The 24,639-nt window shown below is 36.2% G+C and overlaps 2 protein-coding genes across 3 annotated transcripts; one reads left to right on the top strand and one right to left on the bottom strand.

Annotated features, from left to right (window-relative positions):
- Positions 1-9,327: 9,327 nt before the first annotated feature.
- Positions 9,328-13,366, top strand: LOC115716111 (MLO-like protein 1). Its single transcript, XM_030644870.2, has 14 exons — positions 9,328-9,780; positions 9,859-9,916; positions 9,996-10,222; positions 10,796-10,912; positions 10,997-11,060; positions 11,158-11,252; positions 11,381-11,455; positions 11,529-11,617; positions 11,799-11,848; positions 11,952-11,992; positions 12,100-12,309; positions 12,429-12,496; positions 12,821-12,881; positions 12,978-13,366. Exons 1-14 carry the CDS (start codon positions 9,664-9,666, stop codon positions 13,230-13,232), a joined length of 1,527 nt encoding a protein of 508 aa, XP_030500730.1. The 5' UTR covers positions 9,328-9,663; the 3' UTR covers positions 13,233-13,366.
- Positions 13,367-17,113: 3,747 nt separating this feature from the next.
- LOC115716198 (chloroplastic lipocalin) lies at positions 17,114-19,507 on the bottom strand. Of its 2 annotated transcripts, none has more exons than XM_030644972.2 (5): positions 19,100-19,507; positions 18,829-18,955; positions 18,284-18,523; positions 17,713-18,003; positions 17,114-17,587 (listed from the first exon to the last, which is right to left on the bottom strand). In XM_030644972.2, exons 1-5 carry the CDS (start codon positions 19,159-19,161, stop codon positions 17,309-17,311), a joined length of 999 nt encoding a protein of 332 aa, XP_030500832.2. In that variant the 5' UTR covers positions 19,162-19,507; the 3' UTR covers positions 17,114-17,308. The 2 variants fall into 2 exon arrangements, with proteins under 2 accessions (XP_030500832.2, XP_030500896.2); XM_030645036.2 differs by having other exon boundaries at positions 19,159-19,439.
- Between the last annotated feature and the right edge of the window lie 5,132 nt (positions 19,508-24,639).

Genomic DNA, 24,639 nt, shown 5'->3' with positions numbered 1-24,639 from the left:
GGGGAAAATTCGGGGACCACTAGTTTTCCTCGTTTTTATGTTTTTAGTGGGTATTGCCATGCTTTTTATCGATAGGGAAACTTTTAGTTCCTAGTTTTAGTCCCCGGGAAAGTGATTTAGCGTGTCACTTATAGCGTTGTGATTTTGATGGTTTAGGAGCCGTAATCCGCTCGCTCGGCCTTCAGTTCCAGTCAGGTTGACCGGCACACCTGAAATCGGAATCCAGGTAAGATTAGTATAACAGTATGCATATGTAGATTACATGTTTAGCGTGCATGTAGGAAGCCTGCTAGATTACATTAGTTATGTATATAGGCTTCGAACCATCCAACCCTGTCACGTCGGTACAGGCTGGAGTATGACCAGCAGCCGGAGTATGACCGGTTCGACCGATCAGCCGACATTTGGTTGGTGGTTCTGCTATTGACCTATCCGTCGCAGACAGCCGGAGTATGACCAAGGCGGAGTATGACCGGTTCGACCGATCAGGAGGATACTTGTCAATAGTACCGTCCCCGTGAACGTTCGTAACTCGGTACCATGTTGGACATGGCAAGAAGTGGCTCGCACCATGTTGGACATGGCGGTAGCGGGACTCGGCATCGTGTTGGACACGGCGAGTTAGATTTATGTATGATATTATTATGCTTTTCTTACCGAGTCCGTCGACTCACGGTTTATGTTCATGTGTAGGTAAAGGCAAGGCTATAGGCGATGGACCGTGAGCGAGCTTATGAGATTGTACATGTCGGGGCGGTTAGGCCTGGAGCGTACGATCCTCGGGACAGCAAGGCTGAATTTTTGTAACTAGTCGTTAGACGACTTTTAATTTTATGTAATAGTTAAACAGTTAAAACTTTTGTAAATGATTTTATAAATCGGGATCCCGAGTCTTTTGTAATATGGTTTATAAGTTTAATTAAAAAGCAAAATTTTAATTAATCACGTTTTTCCATAAACCTCGTTGATTAGCAACGAGCTGCACAAAGACGTTTAAAAATCACGTAATACGCCTAAGTTAGTTAGGGTGTTACAATTTGGTATCGTAGCCGCCGGGTTGTCTTAGAAGATCGTCACGACATGTACAATCATCATCGCCAGCTTAGCTCGGTTCACGGTTCGGTAAGCCTTTATTGCTTTAGTAGTTTATTTTATTCGGTTATGAAAAGAAAAGCTGTTAGGAAGCATGTTAGTAGCGATAGTAGAATAGGCGCATGTTTCGTTTTTAATTTCCAAATTAAGCGGCATTAGTAAGCTCGCCTTGAATACGACCTGATATGCCAACTCTTGGTCTCGCAGGCGGTTCTAACTAGATGGACGCCAGGCGGACTACCAGGAGTCAGGGCAACTCCGTAGGGTCGAACCAAGGACAGGGAGCTCAGTTTCCCCCACCTGCTAGGGGCCGAGGCAGAGGTCCCCGAGGCAGGGCTTGTGGCCGGGGTGATGAGAACCCGCCACAGGCTGCCCAGGCTCCCTGCCCGATCGGGGAGCCCCGAATCGGGAGTTACGGTTTGCGGAGATGCAAGCCGGATCGAAGAACAAGACCTCGAGATTCGTAGGCCGAGACAGCAGGTGCCCCTGCAGGTTCTGTGCCCATAGTTCCGGCTGGCACCCGCCCGCCGCCTGTGCCGAGATAGTGGTGGCGGCCCATAGATTGGAACCATTGTATGAGCGGTTCCGGAAGCAAGCACCTCCGGTATTCCTGGGAGGTCCGGATGTAATGAAAGCCGAGCAATGGCTGACGGTGATTACCAAGATACTGAACTTCATGGGTGTCACCGGTAACGACAGAGTGGTGTGCGCCACGTTTCAGTTCCAGGAGGACGCATTGGTCTGGTGGGACATGGTGTCTCAGATCCATGACGTCACCACCATGACCTGGGAAAGGTTCCAGGAACTCTTTAATGCGAAATACTACAATGAGGCGGTCAGAAGCGCCAAGAGGAAAGAGTTCGTTCACCTGACCCAGCGGGAGAACATGAGCGTCACTGAGTATACTACTCAGTTTGATCGGTTGGCGAGGTTAGCCTCGGGAATTGTGCCGACCGACTTCAGCAAGAAGGAGAAATATCTGGACGGGTTGAATCCCAATATCAGGCATGACCTGATGATCACCACCGACGACAGCACCACCTATGTTCAGATGGTGGAGAAGGCACTGCGAGCTGAGGGCGCAGTGGGGTGTATGTCTGAATCAGCCAGTACTCCGGTGAGTGGCGGAGCTCCTACCCCTCCTGCATCAGGCTATAGCAGGGGGAGTAGTGGTTCGGCCATTGATCAGAGGAAGAGGGCACCCACTGCTTCCGGCGGCTCGAGTCAGAACAAGAGGTTCCGGGGGAACCAGAACAGAGGGAGTCGTCCTGGTGGTACTGAGACCCGATTCTCCTACCCCGAGTGCCCTAGCTGCAAGAGGCACCATCGGGGTGAGTGCAAAGGTCAGGGATGCTTTCATTGTGGCATGCCCGGACACTTCAAGAGGGAATGTCCCCAGCTCCGACCAGAGGCACCGCGAGCTCCAGCGATACCCACTCCAGCCAGGGTGTTCGCTATCACGCAGCCGATGCGGATGCCACCCATCGCAGTCACAGTCGCCTTTTTATTAACAACTCGCTATATTCGCGTCGTTTGATTACGGGCTACACATTCTTATGTGGCGGCCCGTAGTCTTTAGTAAGTTGGGTAGACCCTTTGATAGATATGAATCAGGGTTTGGAACCCTGTTACCTGGCGGAGAATTGGTTATCTCCAATAGGTGGATTAGGTCTATGCCGATCAGGATAGATGGTAGAGAGTTAAGCGCTGATCTGATAGAGATGAGCTTAGTCGAATTTGATATTATTTTAGGAATGGATTTCCTATCTAAATATTCGGCGAGCATTGACTGTAAAAGGAAGATGGTGGTCTTCCAACCGGAAAGTGAAGAACCGTTTGTATTTGTGGGTTCAGTTCAGGGATCTCGGATCCCGGTGATCTCGGCTATGTCAGCGAGAGAATTGTTGCACGGTGGGTGCTTAGGGTTTCTGGCCGTGGTGGTGGACACCACTCGGCCAGACACCATCTCGGCCGAGAGGACATCGTAGTGGTTCAGGAATTTTGGACGTTTTTCCCGAAGAACTTCCAGGGTTACCACCTCAGCGGGAGATTGATTTCGTGATTGACTTGGCACCAGGGGTGGATCCGGTTTCCAAAGCCCCGTATAGGATGGCTCCAGCTGAACTTAAGGAATTAAAGGTTCAGCTCCAAGGGTTGCTTGACATAGGGTTCATTCGGCCCAAAGGTGTCACCTGGGGAGCCCCGGTTCGTTCGTCAAGAAGAAGGATGGATCTATGAGGATGTGCATCGACTACAGAGAATTGAACAAGCTGACGGTGAAGAATAAATATCCATTACCTAGAATCGATGACTTGTTCGATCAGCTTCAGGGAAAGACGGTCTTTTCTAAGATTGATCTCCGTTCGGGTTATCATCAGTTGAGAATCCGAGAGGAGGACATTCCAAAGACGGCTTTCCGCACTAGGTATGGACATTACGAGTTCCCCGGTTATGTCATTCGGACTAACCAATGCTCCCGCGGCATTCATGGACACGATGAATAGAGTATTCAAGGATTTCCTCGATATCTGTGTGATTGTGTTTATCGACGACATCCTCGTGTACTCTCAATCAGAAGAGGAGCATGAGTTACATCTTCAGATGGTACTGCAACGACTTCGAGAACATAAGCTCTACGCCAAGTTCAAGAAATGTGAGTTCTGGTTGTCTCAGGTGTCCTTCCTAGGGTACATTGTGAGTAAAGATGGGATCAAGGTGGACCCCGGGAAGATTGAATCCGTCAGGGATTGGCCGAGACCGAAGACAGTGACAGAGATCAGAAGCTTCTTGGGATTAGCTGGGTACTACCGTAGGTTCGTGGAGGGGTTCTCCAAAATCTCAATGCCCCTAACCGAGCTTACAAAGAAGAATCAGCGGTTTATCTGGTCAGATAAATGCGAAGCTAGTTTTCAGGAGCTGAAACAAAGGTTGATTACTGCTCCGGTACTAGCTTTGCCTTCGGACAAGGAGAAGTTCGTAGTCTACTGTGACGCATCCAAACAGGGTTTGGGGTGTGTATTGATGCAAGCCGATCGGGTTATCGCTTATGCCTCCCGTCAGTTAAAGGATTATGAACAGCGATACCCGACTCATGATTTAGAATTGGCCGCAGTGGTGTTTGCACTGAAGATTTGGCGGCATTACCTTTACGGGGAGAAGTGTGAGATCTATACCGACCATAAAAGTCTCAAGTATTTCTTTACTCAGAAAGATTTGAACATGAGACAAAGGCGTTGGTTGGAATTAGTGAAGGATTACGATTGTGAGATCCTCTATCATCCCGGAAAAGCCAATGTAGTGGCCGATGCCCTGAGCAGAAAGGGTCCCGGGCAAGTAGCTACCATGGTTCAGATCTCACCTCAGCTAGCTGAGGATATGGTTAGATCTAGCATTGAGTTTGTGGTAGGTCAGCTTCACAACTTGACGCTGCAATCTGATCTATTAGAAAGAATAAAAGTCGCTCAGATGACAGATCCGGAGTTAGTGAAAATCCGAGATGAGGTATTGGCTGGTCAAGCCAAGGACTTTTCAGTGTCAGATAGTGGGATGCTTTTGTATAAAGCCAGGGTTTGTGTCCCGAGCAGTGTGGAACTTAGAAATGAGATCTTTGAGGAGGCTCATTCTACCCCATATTCTCTGCATCCCGGCACCACCAAGATGTACCAAGATTTGAAACCGTACTTCTGGTGGAGCGGTATGAAGAAGAATTTGGTAGAATTCGTATCGAGATGCCTCACGTGTCAGCAGATTAAGGCTGAACATCAGAGACCAGCAGGGTTGTTGCAGCCTCTAACCCTACCAGAATGGAAATGGGAGGATATTACGATGGATTTTGTGGTCGGGTTACCTAGGACCACGGGTATGTACGATTCCATCTGGGTAGTGGTGGATCGATTTACGAAATCTGCTCATTTTCTGCCGGTTAGAACAACATTTTCAGTGGATCAGTTGGCAGAACTGTACGTCAGAGAGATAGTGAGACTTCACGGGGTACCGAAGTCTATAGTTTCGGACAGGGATCCGAAATTCACCTCCAAATTTTGGCAAAGTTTGCAACGGGCAATGGGTACAAAGCTAAAATTCAGTACAGCATTCCATCCTCAGACAGATGGTCAGTCCGAAAGGACAATTCAGATATTGGAGGATATGTTGAGAGCCTGTGTTATGGACTTTGAGGGTTCATGGAGTAAATATCTACCGTTAATAGAATTTTCATACAACAACAATTATCGAGTACGATAGGGATGGCTCCCTATGAACTGTTGTACGGTAGGAAATGTAGATCCCCTATCCACTGGGATGAGACAGGGGAGAGGAAATACCTAGGTCCAGAGTCAGTTCAGCGGACCAATGAGGCAATAGAAAAGATAAAAGCTAGAATGCTTGCCTCACAGAGCAGACAGAAGAGTTACGCAGATCCGAAACGCAGAGATGTTGAGTTCCAAGTAGGGGAACATGTATTTTTACGGGTATCTCCGATGAAGGGGATTAAACGTTTCGGGAAAAGAGGCAAGTTATGCCCTAGATTTACAGGACCTTTCGAGATTCTCGAGAAGATAGGTCAAGTGGCATATCGGTTAGCATTGCCTCCAGCCTTTATCGAAGTGCACAACGTATTTCATGTCTCAATGTTGAGAAAATACGTTTCAGACCCCTCTCATATACTCAGTTATGAGAGTCTTCAGCTTCAGCCAGACATGTCATATGAGGAACAGCCAGTGCAGATCCTGGATAGAAAGGATAAAGTCCTTCGGAATAAGACCATAGCATTGGTCAAGGTTCTCTGGAGAAACAGTAAGGTGGAAGAAGCCACCTGGGAGCTAGAGTCAGATATGAGAGCTCAATATCCAGAGTTATTCGAGTTAGATTTCGGGGACGAAATCCTTTTAAGGGGGGAATAGTTGTAAAGCCCGCTTAGTTAATTTGGAAATTAGCAGTTGTTTATGTTTAATTATGAAATTATTTATAGCTATTTAAATAATTTATTACTGTTATTTATGGAATTCAGAAATGCATGATTATGTCATCAGTAGTTTTTATATTTTGCATTTCCGGTGTCCGGTATTTTGGAACTCGGCGTTTGGCTCAGTAGAAATCACAACTTAGTATGTTAGTAATTTGGGGACGGGTTTTAGACATTGGGAATGTCGGGAATGGCCGGGAATTTAGAATTTCCCAAAAATACCCCTTTAGTATGATTTATGTGGTTTTAAGGTGGAGGGGCAAAATGGTCTTTTTGCCCCATTAGTATTTTGTCTTTTGTGACTTTATGAAATGGAAAAATAAATGTTTATTCTATTGTTACTTGGCTGAAATAATATGTTAAATGCTTTATAAACTCCTTTTTCCCTTTAATTCCACACTTAGTCAAAATTAGAAAGAAATTTCAAAACTCACACACTCAAAGCTCTCTCTCTTTTCCTCTCTCTCTCTCATTGTGCATGTGGGTGCAAAGGGGGTGGATTTTTGCTTGATTCTCTAGTGGATTCTCATCCAAAGCTAAGCAATCTTCAAGCTAGGTTAGCTTCTTTAGTTTTCTCTTGAACTTTGATGAAAAATGATGAAAAAGTTGAGTAAAATGCATGCTTTTGTGGCTGTTATTATTGCTGTGTTTGGTTGTTATTTTCTGAGGTTCAAAGCATGTTTAATTGATGTTAATTGAGTTGTTTGAAGCATGTTAGTTAGGTTGTTCAAAGCTTTGAGTTTTCTATGCAAAAATGTGGTTTTTGGAAGGAAAATGTTGTGAATCTGTTCTGTGATGTTGCTGTTGTTTCTAATAGTTTTCAGAGGTGATATTATGCTAGATTGAGTAGAATTAAGCTAGTGGAATGCATGTTTAGGTGGATTTGCTCAAGCTTGAGTTTGGAACTCAAAGCTTGAGCTCCAATGGTGATTTTTGTATATGTGTTTTCTGGGTGGTTTTGAGGCCTTAGATTTGTTCTTTGGGGTGTTTAGAGCAGGTCTGGAAAGTTTGGAACCAATTGGGGTTGAATTGGTCGAGTTATGAAAATTTTGGTTGGCTGCTCGCGAGGAACCGATTCGGTTGTGCATCCGGAATCTCGGATGAGGGTTCGAATTTTCCAACCGGAATTCGATTGGGCAACCTGCCTACGGTTGGGGAAAATTCAGGGACCCTAGTTTTCCTCGTTTTTATGTTTTTAGGGGTATTGCCATGCTTTTTATCGATAGGGAAACTTTTAGTTCCTAGTTTTAGTCCCCGGGAAAGTGATTTAGCGTGTCACTTATAGCGTTGTGATTTTTATGGTTTAGGAGCCAGTAATCCGCCGCTCAGCTTCAGTTCCAGTCAGGTTGACCGGCACACCTGAAATCGAAATCCAGGTAAGATTAGTATAACAGTATGCATATGTAGATTACATGTTTAGCGTGCATGTAGGAAGCCTGCTAGATTACATTAGTTATGTATATAGGCTTCGAACCATCCAACCCTGTCACGTCGGTACAGTGCCGGAGTATGACCAAGAATGGAGTATGACCGGCTCGACCGATCAGCCGACATTTGGTTGGTGGTTCGATGCTATTGACCTATCCGTCGAGTACAGCCGGAGTATGACCAAGAATGAGTATGACCGGCTCGACCGATCGGAGGATACTTGTCAATAGTACCGTCCCCGTGAACGTTCGTAACTCGCACCATGTTGGACATGGCAGTAGTGGCTCAGTACCATGTTGGACATGGCAGTAGCGGGACTCAGTATCGTGTTGGACACGGCAGTTAGATTTATGTATGATATTATTATGCTTTTCTTACTGAGTCTGTCGACTCACAGTTTATGTTCATGTGTAGGTAAAGGCAAGGCTATAGCTGATGGACCGTGAGCGAGCTTATGAGATTGTACATGTCGGGGCGGTTAGGCCTGGAGCGTACGATCCTCGAGACAGCAAGGCTGAATTTTGTAACTGGTCGTTAGACGACTTTTAATTTTATGTAATAGTTAAACAGTTAAAACTTTTGTAAATGATTTTATAAATCGGGATCCCGAGTCTTTTGTAATATGGTTTATAAGTTTAATTAAAAAGCAAAATTTTAATTAATCACGTTTTTCCATAAACCTCGTTGATTAGCAACGAGCTGCACAGTACGTTTAAAAATCACGTAATACGCCTAAGTTAGTTAGGGTGTTACACATATCATCTTAGAATGTAAGGCTCTTTGTGCCGAGATTGACAACATCTCTTTGAGTTTTGTTAAGCGATCTGCTAATAGGGTTGCGCATTGTTTGGCGTAGTCCTCTCTTCTTGAGGCTGATCGTATTTTTAATAGTTTATCTTTATCTTTTGTAATCTCTTCTTTGATTTCGGATGATTTGAATTAATGAAGTTTCTATTTTTATTCAAAAAAAAAAAAAAAAAAACTGAATAGTGATGATGGTACTACTGAAATGTGAGAATAATTTTAGGCTACACCTTTAAAGTTTGGAAGACTTAAATATTGGAAAGAAGAAGAATTCATTGTACAAGAAAATAAAAAAGAAAGAGAAAAGTAATTTAAAAAATATTAATAAAGTTTATATTTAATTGTAAAAATGTATCTATATATAAATAGAAAAACAAAATAAATAAGGTGAAAATAGAAACAAACTCATAAAGATACGTATGTAATGACTAATGTATGGTAATTTTTTTTTTTTTTTGGCATCAGTTGTACTATCTAGCAGCACAATTCACACTATTATCTAATTAATTTAATTAAGGGGCTTTTCTTTTTTTACTTTTTAAAAGATTTTTTTTTTTTATATTTTTAAAATTTTTTATTTATTGTAATTACTGTTGCAACTACTTTATATACCCAACCGTGAATTTATAAAAAAAAATTTTAAAAACAATATATAAAGTAATTCATCATCAATTAATTTATATGCTACACACCGTCAATTAATTTATATACTACACACCAATAACATTATACCTAGGAGGGTGGGCCCTTAATAATGAAGAATGGGGTAGTAGTAGTGGCTCCTTAGTCGGCCTTAATTGAGGCGTGACTGATGATTCTTATGTTCATTGCATTGTCAATCAATCCAGAAAGACAGAGTGTCTAATATTCTCTACACACTAATAATTAAGATATGTTTTTTTTTTGCTAACTAATAATTAATATATGGTTACTTGAAATGAAATATGAGGAGATACTATCTTTGTAAAATAAAATGTATAAAGAAAGAAAGTAACTAAAAACGAAAAGAAAAATCCAAAGAGATTAATTACCTTGTAAAAATATTGATTTTGGTTTAATTACAAAGTCAACCCATTACCCACCACCAGGCCAAATTATTATTGTATTTGTGGTAATAATACCAGTACGCGTTCTTCTTCTTCTTTTTTCTTTCGCAGTCCGAGTCGATTCAATATAAAATATGTATATGTATTATGTATATGACTGGTTTATTATTAAAAAAGAAAGAAGAAAAAAAAAAAAAGAAACAGAGAAAGAAAGACAGGGCTTTGTTTGTAGCTTTACAGGCAAGCAAGTGATTTTGGCTTTTTAGTGTAAATGTAAATGAAATAGAAATAAGATTAGGAGTGAAGAAGAGAGAAGAGAATAAAGTAAGGATGACAGAGGAGGGAACAACGTTGGAGTACACGCCCACCTGGGTTGTGGCTCTGGTTTGTACTGTCATCGTCTTCATTTCTCTAACCGTTGAGAGAATCATTCACTACACCGGAAAGGCATGTATATATTATACTTGTTATTCAATATTCACCCATTCAGTCTTATTAATATTAATATCTCTCATAATATTGCAGTATTTGAAGAAAAAGAACCAAAAGCCTCTGTTCGAAGCATTGCAAAAGGTCAAAGAAGGTAATTACTTGTATCTCTGTGGGAATGGATCAATCATCCTTGGAATGAATATTATTGATATATTTGTATTAATTTGCAGAGTTAATGCTTTTGGGATTCATATCGCTGCTGCTGACGGTTTTCCAAGCCCGCATCGCCAAAATATGTATAAGCAAAGAGCATGCCAAGCAGTGGCTGCCTTGTAGCGATGACGAAGATGACTCATCATCTAAAACTACTCATCACTTTCAGACCCTTTTCACAACTGTTCCACGCCTCCTTGCCGAGGCTTCCTCTTCAGGTTCCGATGACTACTGTTCCAAAAAGGTATCTTAATCATCACACAAATTTTTCATTAATTAGGATTTTTTGTTTGACAGGTGACAAATCATTCTCCTAAATTTTTTTTTGCCGTTAAAATTTTTAATGTTAGATTTAAGGATTTTTTCTAATTTTAGTAAACAAATTCTAGTGGTATGATTTAGTACATATCAAATTTGAGTTTATGATTTGGTAGATATATTTTAGTACACAAACAATCTTTGAAACAGTAAAATTGAATGAATTTTGATAAAAGTTTTAAATCTAACCATCCCAATAATTCACGTGAATTTTTAACTTGTAAGGCATGATTTGGTACATTTAAATCCTAATTACCCTTAATTAATTATCTATCTATTAAGTCTTACTCCACTATGTTTTCTTTCATTTCTTTATTCGATCCTTATTTATTATAATATGACTCAATTTACTCTGTCTTCACATATACATACCAAGAGAATTATACTTTTATTATGTGACAAGTGAATTAAGACATATTTAAGAATCAAGAACAGATAGAATAGATTAAGAGACAAATTAATGATAGTCTATAAATAAATTCTTTGCTTTTGTCCTCAGGAAAAGGTTCCACTGTTGTCCACTACAGCACTCCACCATCTTCATATCTTCATCTTTGTGTTAGCCGTTGTCCATGTCACCTTCTGTGCTTTAACTATTCTTTTTGGTGGGATAAAGGTATCTTACCTACCTATCTCTCTAAATTTATACTCAATTTCATTGAACATGTACATATTATTAAAATCTTTTTCCTTTCTCTAGATACGTCAATGGAAAAAATGGGAGGATTCTATCTCAAAAAATGGAACAAACAATGCAGAAGAGGGTACGTACCTATTTTGCTTTTTTTTTTTGGTTTTTTTTTTTCAAGTTTAAGTACTTACTACTACTTGCTACATTTTTATGTTGATATGTATATGTAGCTCTAAAAACAAAGTTCACGGACGTTCAAGGTCACGATTTTATCAGGGGTCGCTTTTTGGGCATTGGGAAGAATTTATCACTTTTAGGCTGGGTGGTGAGTAGTAATGATGATGATTAATAATTATGCTTTACAATCAATTTAAGCCGTTATTCATTATTATTAGTTGCATACATTTCTGTCTGTGTAATTATGATTATAAACTTTTGATTCTTAAATTTCAGCATTCATTCTTCAAGCAAATTTTTGGATCTGTGACCGAAGCAGATTATTTGACACTTAGGCTAGGCTTTATCATGGTAAATTTTTTGTGTAACTAATATTTTTTACTTTGTATATGATAAATTTGAAGTAAATTAATCTTTATTGTAGACACATTGCAGGGGAAACCGAAAATTTAATTTCCACAAGTACATGATTCGTGCCCTTGAAGCTGATTTTAAAAAAGTTGTTGGGATAAGGTGTGTTGTGATCATTACAGTTAATTATTATTATGAAACATTAAGCATTCACCAGTGCTATCTTGCTATATATATAGATTATATTCATATCCATAACATTTTCGCTTGAATTAAACTAAATGTTTTTTTTTTGAAACAAATTAAGCTAAACTAACACAAACTTTTGAATAATCAATTGCAGTTGGTATTTGTGGTTGTTTGTGGTGTTCTTTTTGTGCCTGAATGTATCCGGTAAGCTAGCTTTTTTTCATTTTATTTCATCCTCTTACAAATAATCAACTTTGTTTTTTTTTTCTTCCGGAAATTAACCTTTGAGGAATTTCTACATATACAGGTTTGCACGCATATTTTTGGTTGGCATTCGTACCTTTGCTTGTAAGTAGTACATATATATATATATATATACATATAATTATTTATTATGCCAATATAAGTATATTTATAATGCATTAGTAATTAACATTGTAAAAATAATGTATTAGCTTCTGCTTGCTGTTGGCACTAAGTTGGAGCATGTAATTACCCAATTGGCCCATGAAGTTGCTGAGAAACATGTAGCAATTGAAGGCGATTTGGTAGTTAAACCATCAGACGATCACTTCTGGTTTCATCGACCCCGCCTTGTTCTCATACTCATTCATATCATACTTTTCCAAAATTCCTTCGAACTAGCATTTTTCTTCTGGATTTGGGTACGCAATGTACATTTTTCTACACATTTTTCTTGGTAGTGTTGCTATTTTGGGATATATAATATTATTTCCCTACTCATATATTGAATCTATCATTGGTTCAATATAATGTGTCACAGGTTCAATACGGATTTGACTCTTGCATAATGGGGCAGATCGGCTTTATCATTCCCCGACTAGTGATTGGGTACGTGAAAAGATATATATATATATAGGGATATTATTTTGTTCTGTAATCCATGATGTACGACAGCCGTCAGATGAGAGAGTTATTTGATCTAACGGCTGAGATTGTTCTAGGGCTAATTAGGATTAAAAAATAGAAACGTACCCTAACACTCATTTAATGTACCCTGAGACCCCTCTAATGTATCACGGAATACATTCCGTGAAAATACATCTCGGGACAAAATCATATCTCTATATATTTATATATATATAAAAAAAATTTGGTAGAGATTAAAAGTACTATATTTCCAGCTAATAAAAACATTTTTTTTTTCTTTTTCAGGGTATTTGTTCAGTTCCTTTGTAGTTACAGCACCTTGCCTTTGTATGCCATTGTCACACAGGTGAGTTGAATGGGAAGAGTTGTAATAAACAATTAAGTACCTGTTTTTTGTTCATTACTATTATATGATTGTATGTTGTTGAATTTGAATTATTAGATGGGAAGTTCCTTCAAGAAAGCTATTTTCGAAGAACACATACAAGATGGATTAGTTGATTGGGCTCGGCAGGCCAAGAAGAATAAAGGAATGAGAAAGGCTTCAAATGGGTCTAGCCAAGTGGGTCCTAATAAAGATGGTAGTTCTGGTAATACAGTTGGAGTAGTAGTTGAGTTGGCAAATGTTGGGGACCAACTTAATCAGTCCGAAAGACATCTTCTAGGAGAAATTCAGCCTGTAAACCATCGTTCATAATTCCATTATATATTAATTTCACCATTTTGTTTTGACCATGGATTTATCTACCTCATCGCTACATTAAAATGCAATATACATATACAAAAATATATATGGCTCATTTCATATATACATGATCAAAACTTTATATATCCCTTATGCTTTTTATGTGTAAATTCGTTCATGCATCAATGGGCTTAAAGTTTTGATTAAAAATTGTTGAAGTTGTAATTTTTGTAAAAATACAAGTTGTCAATGTTCGTGGTCTGACTTTCAATAGGTCAGACCTCCAAAACATTTCTGATTTTGTAAAAAAAAAAAGGTGTAGAACAATATCTAATATTAGGCTTTGGAACTCTTGAAAATGTGTTCATAGCTCAAGATATGAGCATTTTGGTAATGAGGTGCAAATCTAGAAATTTTTAGCATTCTAAAAGAATATTTTAGTAAAGTTGTACTTTGCCCCAAAATTATAAAAATTTGTAGATTGTTATTATGTATAAGGTTATGGCAAAATATAAAGTGTTGAAATAATTCCTCATATAAGCCAATATGTTTCAACATACAACAAAAAATCAGTTAGATTCTAATCTACTAGACTCAACAGCCATAACAACTTCTGCAATCAACATTAACTAAGTTATTTACTAACTACCATTTCAACTCAACTAACTCTACATCTATAAATAGAAAGAAGATCAGAAGAAGAGACTTACCACTTGAAAATATTCTTCTCTCTAGATCTAGAAGAAAGCTAGAGTGAGAACCTAGTGAGAGAAACTCTCGTGTGCAAAGAGTAGTAGTAGAAGAGAGTTAGAGAGAGAAAGAAAAGGATTGAAGAGATCTAGAAAGAAAAAAATTGTACAGAAAGGAGAATTTCGTACTTGAGTGTGAAGTAGAAGATTATTAGTCAATCTGTGTGACTTTGAATCTTCTCGACACCGTGTAATCTTGATCTTGATTATAGTAAATTCTATGTGAGCTTTTCTGAGGTAGCTCACCAAGGACGCAGCCCCAAAATCAAGTGGTGAACCATGTAAAATTACTATGTTAATTTGTATTCTCTTCTCTCACCTCTTTTAAAATTTTCTTTGTTCCTTGTTCTTTACTCTGCACAACTTAAGTTCTTGATTTTACTTGATTATGTTTCAATTTTAACTCCATTGTGTTTGCTTTGATTTCGAAGTTTGTCCATCACTGCAAAAGAAAATTGGTATTGTTAAACTCAGAAACTAAAAAAAATAAAAGGAAACTTATAGAAAGAAAACATGTTTCTCCTCTTCATCCACATTTCAAAAATAATGTGTTGATTCGTGTGTATGAGTTGTGTAGGGTTAAATCTGTAAAATTCTTATAGTGGTATTAGAGTTGAGCAGATCAACAAGAATAACTCGCAAGAAAGAAGAGAAGGTGATCAATACAGAAGGAAGTATACCCTTAAGAAGGAGTTCTTGATCTAAAGGAGTTTGAGGATGTCCCATTGGACAATCAAACTAAGTCTTCTCAAAATGAATTTTTAATTAATTCTGAATTTGTTAACATGAGTAACATAAAAGTCGATATTGGCAGGTTTGATGGATCTAGTGACTATAGAATTTGGAGAAGAGGGATCCTCGAGTCATTGTCCTTGACAAAAGACAAATCAGGAGTGAATTCAACAGTGACATTATTGTCATGAGTAAACTTAGAAATACTTATTAAATTCTTTGTTATGGCTAGAACATGAAGAATATTTTTGAGATAAAAGAGATTTTCTTGCAGTTAAAGTACTATTACCAATGTTATATATAGAAAGGGAAGAACCATTACATACTGTAATCTTTTCCTTGCCTTTGTAGGAGTTTTGTTGTTGAAGATTGGCACTATCTTGGGTGACATGGTGAGAGGCACCACTATCAAGATACCAGGCATCATCATCATGAGTTCCACTTGAAGCAACAAGTGCTTGGGGTAGATTTGGACTTAAGTTGTCATTGTTCTCATCAGGACCATTGTAAGAGATATCAAACCTTCTGTAACATTTCTGAACTGTGTGACCAATGCAGCCACAAAGTTGACACACAGGTCAATTGTTGTTGAAGTAGCCTCTGCCACCACCATTGTTTGATCTTCCACCATAAGAGGTCCTGCCACAACCTCAAAAATTGATGGATCCAACTCTTCCATTGGGGTTGGATCCACCAGATTGATTTTTCTTGAACTAAGTATAGTTGGCTGTAGCTCCATGGAGATCAATGGTAGCCTGGGCCTGATTTGCTTCAATACGAATTTCATGATTCTGAAGCATGAATTGAACCTCTGCAAGAGTGAGTCTTTCTCTTGAGGTTAAGTTTACGACAAAAACTTCATACTCTGTTCCAAGACTAGCAAGAACATAAAGAATAAGTTACTCCTCTGAGATTTGATTTCCAGCTGCACGAAGGCCATCTGCAAGATTTTTCATCTTGAGAAGGTATTCATCAATGGCTAAAGAGCCTTTCTTGGTGGATTGGAGTTAATTCATCAGATGAATTTGGCGAGCTCGAGATGAAGTTGCAAATAGTTGCTCGAGTGTGGTCCAACTTTTAGAGGCAAACGCATAATTCACCACATGTCCATTCATAGATTCAGAAATAGTTGACATTAGCCACGGCAAAAGGAATTGATCTAAGTGCATCCATCTATTAAATTCAGGATTGCTTACCATTGTTGTTGATTCAGGAGGTTTGCGAATCCTTGGTTGAGGTCGATTTTGGTTGAGAAGAATTCTTTCCAAATCATGGGCTCTGATTGTAGGGAGAACTTGAGATCTCCAAAAAAAATAGTTGTTTCGATTCAATCGCAGGGGTGGAACGAACATTGTGGTTGGAACTGCAGAATGATGAGCTGCAGCATCGGAGGAAGTGAACACTAGTGATGCAACCATGAGCTCTGATACCAAGTTGATTTTCAAAGGAGCAGAGTATGAACAATGAAGAAGAAAACAATGTGTTTCATTAATTGAAGTAAAATGCGTACAATGATTATATATACTCTAAAGAGAGCTTAGCTAATTATAACAGAATCCTTAACTAACATTCTGATAGTTAGTTGAAAACAAGAACATAACTAACCTATAACAACCAAGTTCTAACTAACCAATTTCATGTACACTATCAACAATTCTTAATTTTTCGATTCAAAAAGCATGATATTGACACGTTTTCAAGTAAATGATAATAACTTAATCTATTGTACTCGTTTTTGTCATCTAATCTAAATCTTTTTCTTTTCTTCCTACGACAATTAATTTTATATTGTTCTCTACTTTCTTGTTTTTAGAATTAAAACGTTGAACTTCTATTAAGGCAGGGTTATGAGATTGGGTGGGTCTTAGAAGAAAAAAAAATTATTGGGCCATTTATTTTTTTTAAAAAATTATATGTAGTATTTTTGAAAACTACTAAAAAATATGTATAATTTTAACTGAAAAATATTTCTTTTTGGGCCCCTGAGCTCGGTGGGCCCTATAGCCCGTCTTAGCCTAGGCCCAACCCTAACTTTTGTTTTGAAAGAAAGAGGGATAAGTTAAAAAATACACATTTTTTATTACACATTAACCAAATATAACTGCAAAATAATTTTAATTGATAAGTACTTTTTTTTATAATTAAAGTACCAAATATAATCTCACATAACTTGTTAAAATTAAAGTCCCTAACCACTTAATTGTGATATGATCTATAAAACTGTATATAAATTAAATAGTAATAAAATAAAAATAGTATGAAGTATAATTTTTTCAAGAAAAAATATGACATGACATGTATAAGAAATAAACAAAAACAATGATTTGTAATTTATTGGAAGAAAGAAAAAGTTTCCAAATTAGGAAGATGAGCCGACATAGCCCTTTTATATGGAAGAGAATTATACTGTACTTGGTTGAAAGTTGGTACTTATTTTGTGTTATTAATAATCTGTTCGAGAGCTGGATGTTATTATCCAAGGTACTATTAGAATATATCAAGTCAAAGCTTAAAATAAATACATTTATTTACTGTCTTGAGTTGGATTATAGGTAAAAGAAAAAAGAAAAAGTAAATAAAAATTTACATAGCAAGTTTACTGAGAAACTACTTAAAATAGAGCTGAACAAGCTTTTTCAAAGTGTCAAAGACACTAGTAAAAGGGTCAAACTCAACAGAGGCTTTCAATCCAAGATCAGGGAACTGGTTAGTTAGAGCCTGTTGCATTCCTGGCATTGACATCATCGCAGTTAGCTGACTATTTGACATTGCTTGGCAATCTTGTGGAGTGTCTTTGATTTTGCTCGGATCATATCCAAAGTTGGCCAAGTAAGACTTGTACTTTTCAATGAATTGAGGCCCAGGGTTAGGTGTCCTTGAGTATATCTGATATTTGCATTAAAAAATTGCTTGTTAAGTTAAATCTATAGAGTAAATGCTATTCAAAGACTCCGAAATAAAAAGAGAATTAAAGCTTTCACACTAGTTTATATGTTTTAATGAGTTCTTACCTGTATAAAACTTTTGTCTTTCGCTCCAGAAACAAGAGCGAAATTGTCGTAGTCTGTTGCAATCACATCATACGGCTCTTTAGGAATGAAAGGCAATGTTGGGAAACGCAGATAGCATTTCCCTTTGATCATCTCCTGTTTTTCCAGATCAGTCTCATTTTGCTCCAAATCGTTTTCTGATAGGCATTGGACCTTTCCTCTAATACCTGTTATATATCCATCAGGGCCTCCATGAACACAAAAGGTATCAACCTGAATTGATGGTGCCTCCATATTAAACGTATAGACACCCTGCATTTCATACATTTTAGAAGCCATAGATATCTTTCATAATATTGAAATTGAACAATCTTCATTTTGACTTAAATTACATCAAGGAGCTGAAATTTATTTATCTCAGCTTCCTAACTATATTAACAGTAAGCCAAAGAATATTTTAAATTCACAGCCAAAATAGATTCTACTGAGAGTAAGAGCTAAGGTTTCATCCTTTAATGTCTAATCTTTAAGGAATATTATAAGCATTAAGATTCACAAATCTCAACTACTATACATACCCTTTTGCATTTACCTGCGTGCAGTGGCAATCTTCCTGACCTTGTCCTGCAAATCCGCGTTTAAGAGAAGCTACTTCAAACCATCTTCCAGAATATCTGATGGGATCGAAATTCTCAGCTGTCATGCCTCTCATCATCATTAGCTTCGCGCCTCCTTTATCAGAATCCTCATCAAGTGGAAGAGTTGGCAAATTACTTGCTGCATTTGCAAGCTGGCATATACTTCGTTGATGGGGTACATTAGCAGCCACAGCCTGCCATTACATATAAAACAAACTAATTAGGCATAATTTTTCCAGTCAAATTAGAAACTCAAATACGATTGTGGCTTCCAACATACAGAAGAGAAAACAATATCTTTCAACAAATCAATAAACAGCTTGATTTGGAAAGTAAAATCTATAACTAAATGTTCAATTTTAGTAGACCTTGTCATGCTACAACACCCATCTCAATAATTTTGTTCTCACAAATCAAATGCAATCATTCCCATGTCAACCACTTTTTTCTTCAAAATAGCTGAATCCATAATATTAGAAGATAAAGAAACTCAAGCAACCTGATCAATTTGGGAGAGGAAGATTATCGAAGCTGCAAAACTAGATAAGACATGTTTGGTCACTAGCTTACTAGATCCGGAAGGATGCTCAATTGAGCACTTCAGCATCATCTTCCCAAGCCCTCTCCTGCATTATTAGCAGGACAACGAGTGTCAACTCTGGGCACCAGATTCAAGCACGAATACCACAAAAGAAAGCTAGCTATTTAAGTAATTACAAAAATAATATTCATATATATTTATATATAATTATATAGTAGCTGTATGGAACCTGGAGGTGGAGATAGAGGGGGAATAAAAAAGTGGAATAGCTTGTAGAAGAGATTGCACCATTTTTACAAGTAATCAAAGCTTCAGAATAATGTAGTAGCTCAAAACACTCTCTATCTACAGAGATGAGCTGAGCTGCATCATCATCAACAATTGCTTCTGGCTAAGCTCCTCTTCCACTAGATCCTTGAAGAAACATCTTTTTGTTTAGTCATTATCTTGATTCTCAATTGCTCCATTCCATTGGGACCCTCTTAAATCTTAAAGTTGTTGAAATTTACACTTTGCTTCGGTCTGTACTTCGTTTTCCAACACTTGATCCCCCCTGTAATTCTTGACCGTCATTTGAGTTTCAACGGTTAGATGTGGATTCCTTATCCAGTGCTCGGCAGGGTAATCATAATTCTAAGTGGGGCCAATTTTTTTTTTTTTTATTTATTTGTTAAGTATTAATGAGATAAAAATAAACATATGTTAAGACAATAATAAAAAATATAAATTGTATAGGGATAAAAATAAAATTATGTCATGTGGAGAATAATAAAACAATATATATAAAATTGAGGCTAATTAGAATTTTTTGTTTTATGTGTTAAATTATATTCTCTAAATTTTTAAGGTCGTTAAAGAAATCACATGAACTATTGAAATTGTTTTTAGATTAATTTTAATAATTTTTTTACAATAGAAATTTTAACAAGCTTAATTTTTTCGCACATAGTTTTAAATTTCATATTAGTGGCTATTTTTGTTTATCAATCTTGAATCACCTTATCACATGCTCGCTTATTTTTGTTCGGATCTCAGGCGTCTTAACCATCTGGATAGGTGTGGATCGAAAGCCCACTAGGCGGCTAGGGATATGGCTCTGATACCATGTTGAGAATCATGGGGTTCCATCTTAAAACTAATTGGCAATGAGTGGAGTAGCCCATGTTCTTATATATGGTTCGATACTTTTACATTTAATCCATGTGGGATAATGTTCTCCAATACAAATATAATTTAGTTTGTAATCAACAATATATAACCAAGAAGGCAGTAATAGTAAAATCAAAGTATATTAGAGAAGAAATATTGAAATACACATACTTGCACATCCATTATTGCTGCACAAGTTATCACTCAAGTATTATAAAAATCAAATCTTTAAGAACTAAAAAGTAAAAAAAAAAAGGATACCTAATGAAAAAATATAAACCCAAAAATTATTACAAAAATAAATATTATTAAGAGAAAAAAAAAACAAAGAACAAGCAGAAAAAAATCCTGAAAAAAAAACTCCAAAAAAAAGAAGAATAGTAAGTCAAATGTAAAAGAGTTTAAAACAAATGAAAAATATATACCTTAATGGAGGGGCGAACGTTGATGGTGAGGTTAGAACTGCAATGGAAAAGGGTTTGAGGGAGGATTTAATCAGAGGAAGAAGAAGGGTCGAAAGGGGTAGGTGGTCTGGACATTGTGAAATGAAAAAATGGGATAAAAGAGTTCCACACGCAAACTCTTTTATCTTGATTTTTAACTAAAAATCGGAATAAAAGGGTTTTAATAAAACCTTGAAGCCCATTAGGCTATCCCATAAAAATTGAGTCTTGAACTCAATTTTTACCTTTGATATATTTTTTAACGTTCTACCAAACACAAGCCCTTGCCTGAAAAAAAAATTAGCTACATATTTGAAGCGACAAATTTAAAAGTGGAATAAAATATCTCAATAACATATTTTATCCTATTTTTTATTTTTGTTAATTTAAAAAGTGGAATAAAAGATCCCCTTCCTTGTAGTACTTATTTTAGTGTTCGAAACTGGATCGTTTACTAACATATTACCCAAATTAGTTAATTTATGTGATAATAAGAAGATTATATGTGACAAAAGAAAGAGGAATTAGGTATCTTTGGGAAATAAGCATCGATAAAGAAGGAACAATAACTATAAAGAGAGAGGTGGAAAGAGATATAAAGAAAGCAATGGATTGAAATATCAAGAAAGGGGGTGGGTATAAAATCACAGACTACTAAGAGGTATAGATATATATTAGGTTAATGTTTATATTTTTAGTTTTCTTTTAAATTAGACATATTTTTAGTTGTATAAAATTTACAATAATCTCAACTAATAAATCCATGCACAAATATTGCTACAAATATTTTGCATATTCCTTTCCCAATCAATAGCTCATAAAACACAAGGTCCAAAAATACTCCCTATACCATAGTAAAAATGATAAGAATAGTAAAACAATCAATAAAAATCTCAACCATCTTGCAAATTTACTGTAGATCAATACTTGAAATTCCAATCAAATTACAATAACAACAACCCATATAAAATCTGCAATTGCTAATTATAAACGAACCACTACATAGCGTAATTTAGGAAGAAAAAAAGAAAAGAGTAATCATGAATTATATTCTATCCGATAAGAACACTAAATTGAAACTAAGTATAAAGCTGACAGAATAGTAATAAGAGAAATGTAAATTGGAGCATTAAACTAATAACACCAGTATTAATTCGACAACTACGAAAGAAAAAATAGCATTATATATGGGTATACAAAGACCCCCATAAAATTTACATGGAAAATAAAGAACTTTTCCAAAAAATAAAGTATAAGCTCTAAATAATTGACAAAATTCTATTCTGAAAGATCAAATAAAATCCTTTAATAGAGTAGCAGAAAATATACATTGTTGATCACTTATTATCCCCTATTATCAATATTTATATACATGAAGGAAAAAAAGAACTTATTTTCAGCTGGCAGTTAAAGCGACACTTGACATAAAAATCCAATCCATATGTAATTCTTAATGAAGATATGTTATAAGAGCTACATAGATGAGAAGAACGTTAATTGTTTAAGGATCAATCTCATAAAAATATGGCAAAGCAGCCATACGCAATCCAACTACATTCACAAGAAGACAACTAACAAAATATGAGAATAAAATCAATAATATTAAAAGAATCAAAATATGCATACCAATACAGTCTCTCCTGTGTATGGTATATACATACGTGAGCTGATTTCATTACTTGCTGGTAAAGGGGTTACAAGAAGTTTATCTTTTTCCCTAACTGAAAACTAATCTCTTTGCTTGAGAGGGCGGTTGTGCCGTTGTTGAAGTCATCTTATAAAAGCCATATCTCCAGGACCCCTTCAATCAAATTGCATAAAGAGGGTTCTAGCCGTAGGCAACTTCGACAGTCTGGCAGAATCGCATTTCACCATTATTTTTAATAAATTGTAACATCAACATAAAGATGATTTTTCTCCTTTGTGTAATTTCAATCGTAGAAGATTAAGGGGATGAATAATGAGAATTTATTTTACCATTATTTTTGAAAAATTAGTTTGATTAAATTTTATTAAGGATTATAAGCTACAATTAATAATTTTAATTAATTGGTTTTCTAATGGAATATTCTGTTAAAATTTAATAATGTTAAACCAAAAATTATGTTACGTGTGTGTGTGAATATTTGAGAAAAGGATAGAAAAATCAAATTTTTTATTTTTTGTTGAAAATAAAATTCAAAAAGAGAAGCAAAGAAATAAATATTTTAAGAGATCACAGATAAAACATTTATATATGCACACAAATTATACATATAAACTAAAATTTTGATTAGGGCAGAAACCCACATCAGGGACTATGTAAGGTCTGATATATTTTGGAAACATTTCAGACTAATGTATAAAACCAGATATTTAAGACTTAACTTGCTTAAAATATATAACATTCAATCATAAAGTCATAGCAGTATAATCATAAATAGAGAAATGAGACAATAAAATGTTCAAAAGTCTCACACGTTCTTGATGAGCAAAGGAAAAATTAAAATACTGATGCATATCGAAAGATACACAATAATAATATAGAAAAGAAGATGAACAATATATAGCCTTTCACGAGCTCATGAACAAGCAACCGATTCACCTGTATGGAAACAAAAAATAGAATTATTTAAATTTTATATAATTATGTTTTGGAATATATTCATCTTCCCTTTTCATATCGAAATATCCTTAATCAAACAAAGGGTTATAATAAAGAGCCTTTTAAAAAAAAAAGAAGAGTAATTAATTAAAATAAATAAGTACCTGGATTGGATTGGATTGAAGGTGAGAGGTGATCATTGTTCATGGCCAATACCAATAGTAGTCATCCTTCTTAGACTCCTTGAGAGCAAGAGGTACATAGGTGCTGGGCTGTTTGGGCTTGCGAGGCCTTCTCTGTTGAGTAGCTGGCTCTGCTGGTTCTGAGTAACGCACTGGGACATTTGAGGCAGTCGCCATGTTCACTCTTCGACCACCTCTACCTCTCTCCCTTTTCTTACTCCTTCTCTCATCATCATCATCACTTTTCTCTTTCCTCCTTCTCGGCCTATGCGTCTCCAAACTATATATATATATATAAGTTCAGTAAATAATATATATTCTATAGCAAACGATTTGAAATTAATAATTTAGGGCATACCTAGGAGGTAAGCGGTTGGCAGATTCGATAAATTCTTCAGGATTAGACATCAATTGAAGTAGCTCAATCTTGCTCATTTCTTCCTTCTCATCATCATCATACATAACCTGCACCATTTAATCATGTGTGTAACATTATATATACACATGTATACATCACATAAATAATTTTATATAAATGATGAGTGTTATGTATATATAAATTAAAGATCGCACTACATATACATGTACCTTAAACCAGCCATTTCTAACCACATAGTCCACCACCTTTCCCTTGTAGGTATCATGGCCAATAGTCTTAAAGATAACAACTCCAATCCACTTGCTAGCTTCCAGCCTCAGTTCTTTCTTACGTTCCTAAATATACATTTATACAAATTCAAATATCAATGTATATTCTTATTAATTAATTTGAATTTCATTATTATTCGCGCAAAATAAAAATAACAAAAAAATGCATTCATAATAATAAACTACACATCTATAGGAAAAAAAAAAAAAAGCTTACGTTATCAGTCTTCTTAGGAGTGGGCGCCGTATGGTCATCGTGGGGATTGGGGGCAATGTTCGTTGGTTCCTTCTTCTCATCAATTTTCTCTTCATAAGGGAGGAAGGCCGCACTCGTTACCTCTTCATTATCAATAATAATGTATATTTACATTATATATAAATATTTTAAAAGTTTAACTCAGATAATGTAAGAGCTGGTAATTCTTCCATTAATATATATATATAATAAATAGGATTTGTCTTTTTAGCTATGACCTTCAGAGTTCTGCTATAACTTTTTTTTTTTTTTTTTTTGGAAAGTCTTAAACTATAAAATGGTTGCAAATATTCAATTTCAGTTTCAATTATATTTTTGTTTAAACAATTTGCTAATATATATAATACTAATGTGACGATGCCTAGTTTATTAAGAGTACTCCAAACAAAAGATAAAATCAAAATAGCAATCTGATATAATTATTTATTATGAAATATGAATGCATGTATTTTAGAGCTAATATTTGTACATTTAATATTAATAAATTAGATTTTGGGTAGTTCAACT

The sequence above is a fragment of the Cannabis sativa genome, unplaced genomic scaffold (genome assembly GCF_029168945.1).
Source record: "Cannabis sativa cultivar Pink pepper isolate KNU-18-1 unplaced genomic scaffold, ASM2916894v1 Contig3, whole genome shotgun sequence".
Lineage (NCBI taxonomy): Eukaryota > Viridiplantae > Streptophyta > Magnoliopsida > Rosales > Cannabaceae > Cannabis > Cannabis sativa.
Note: the sequence above shows the minus strand (reverse complement) of the source record. Positions and strands in the feature narration are given on the sequence as shown.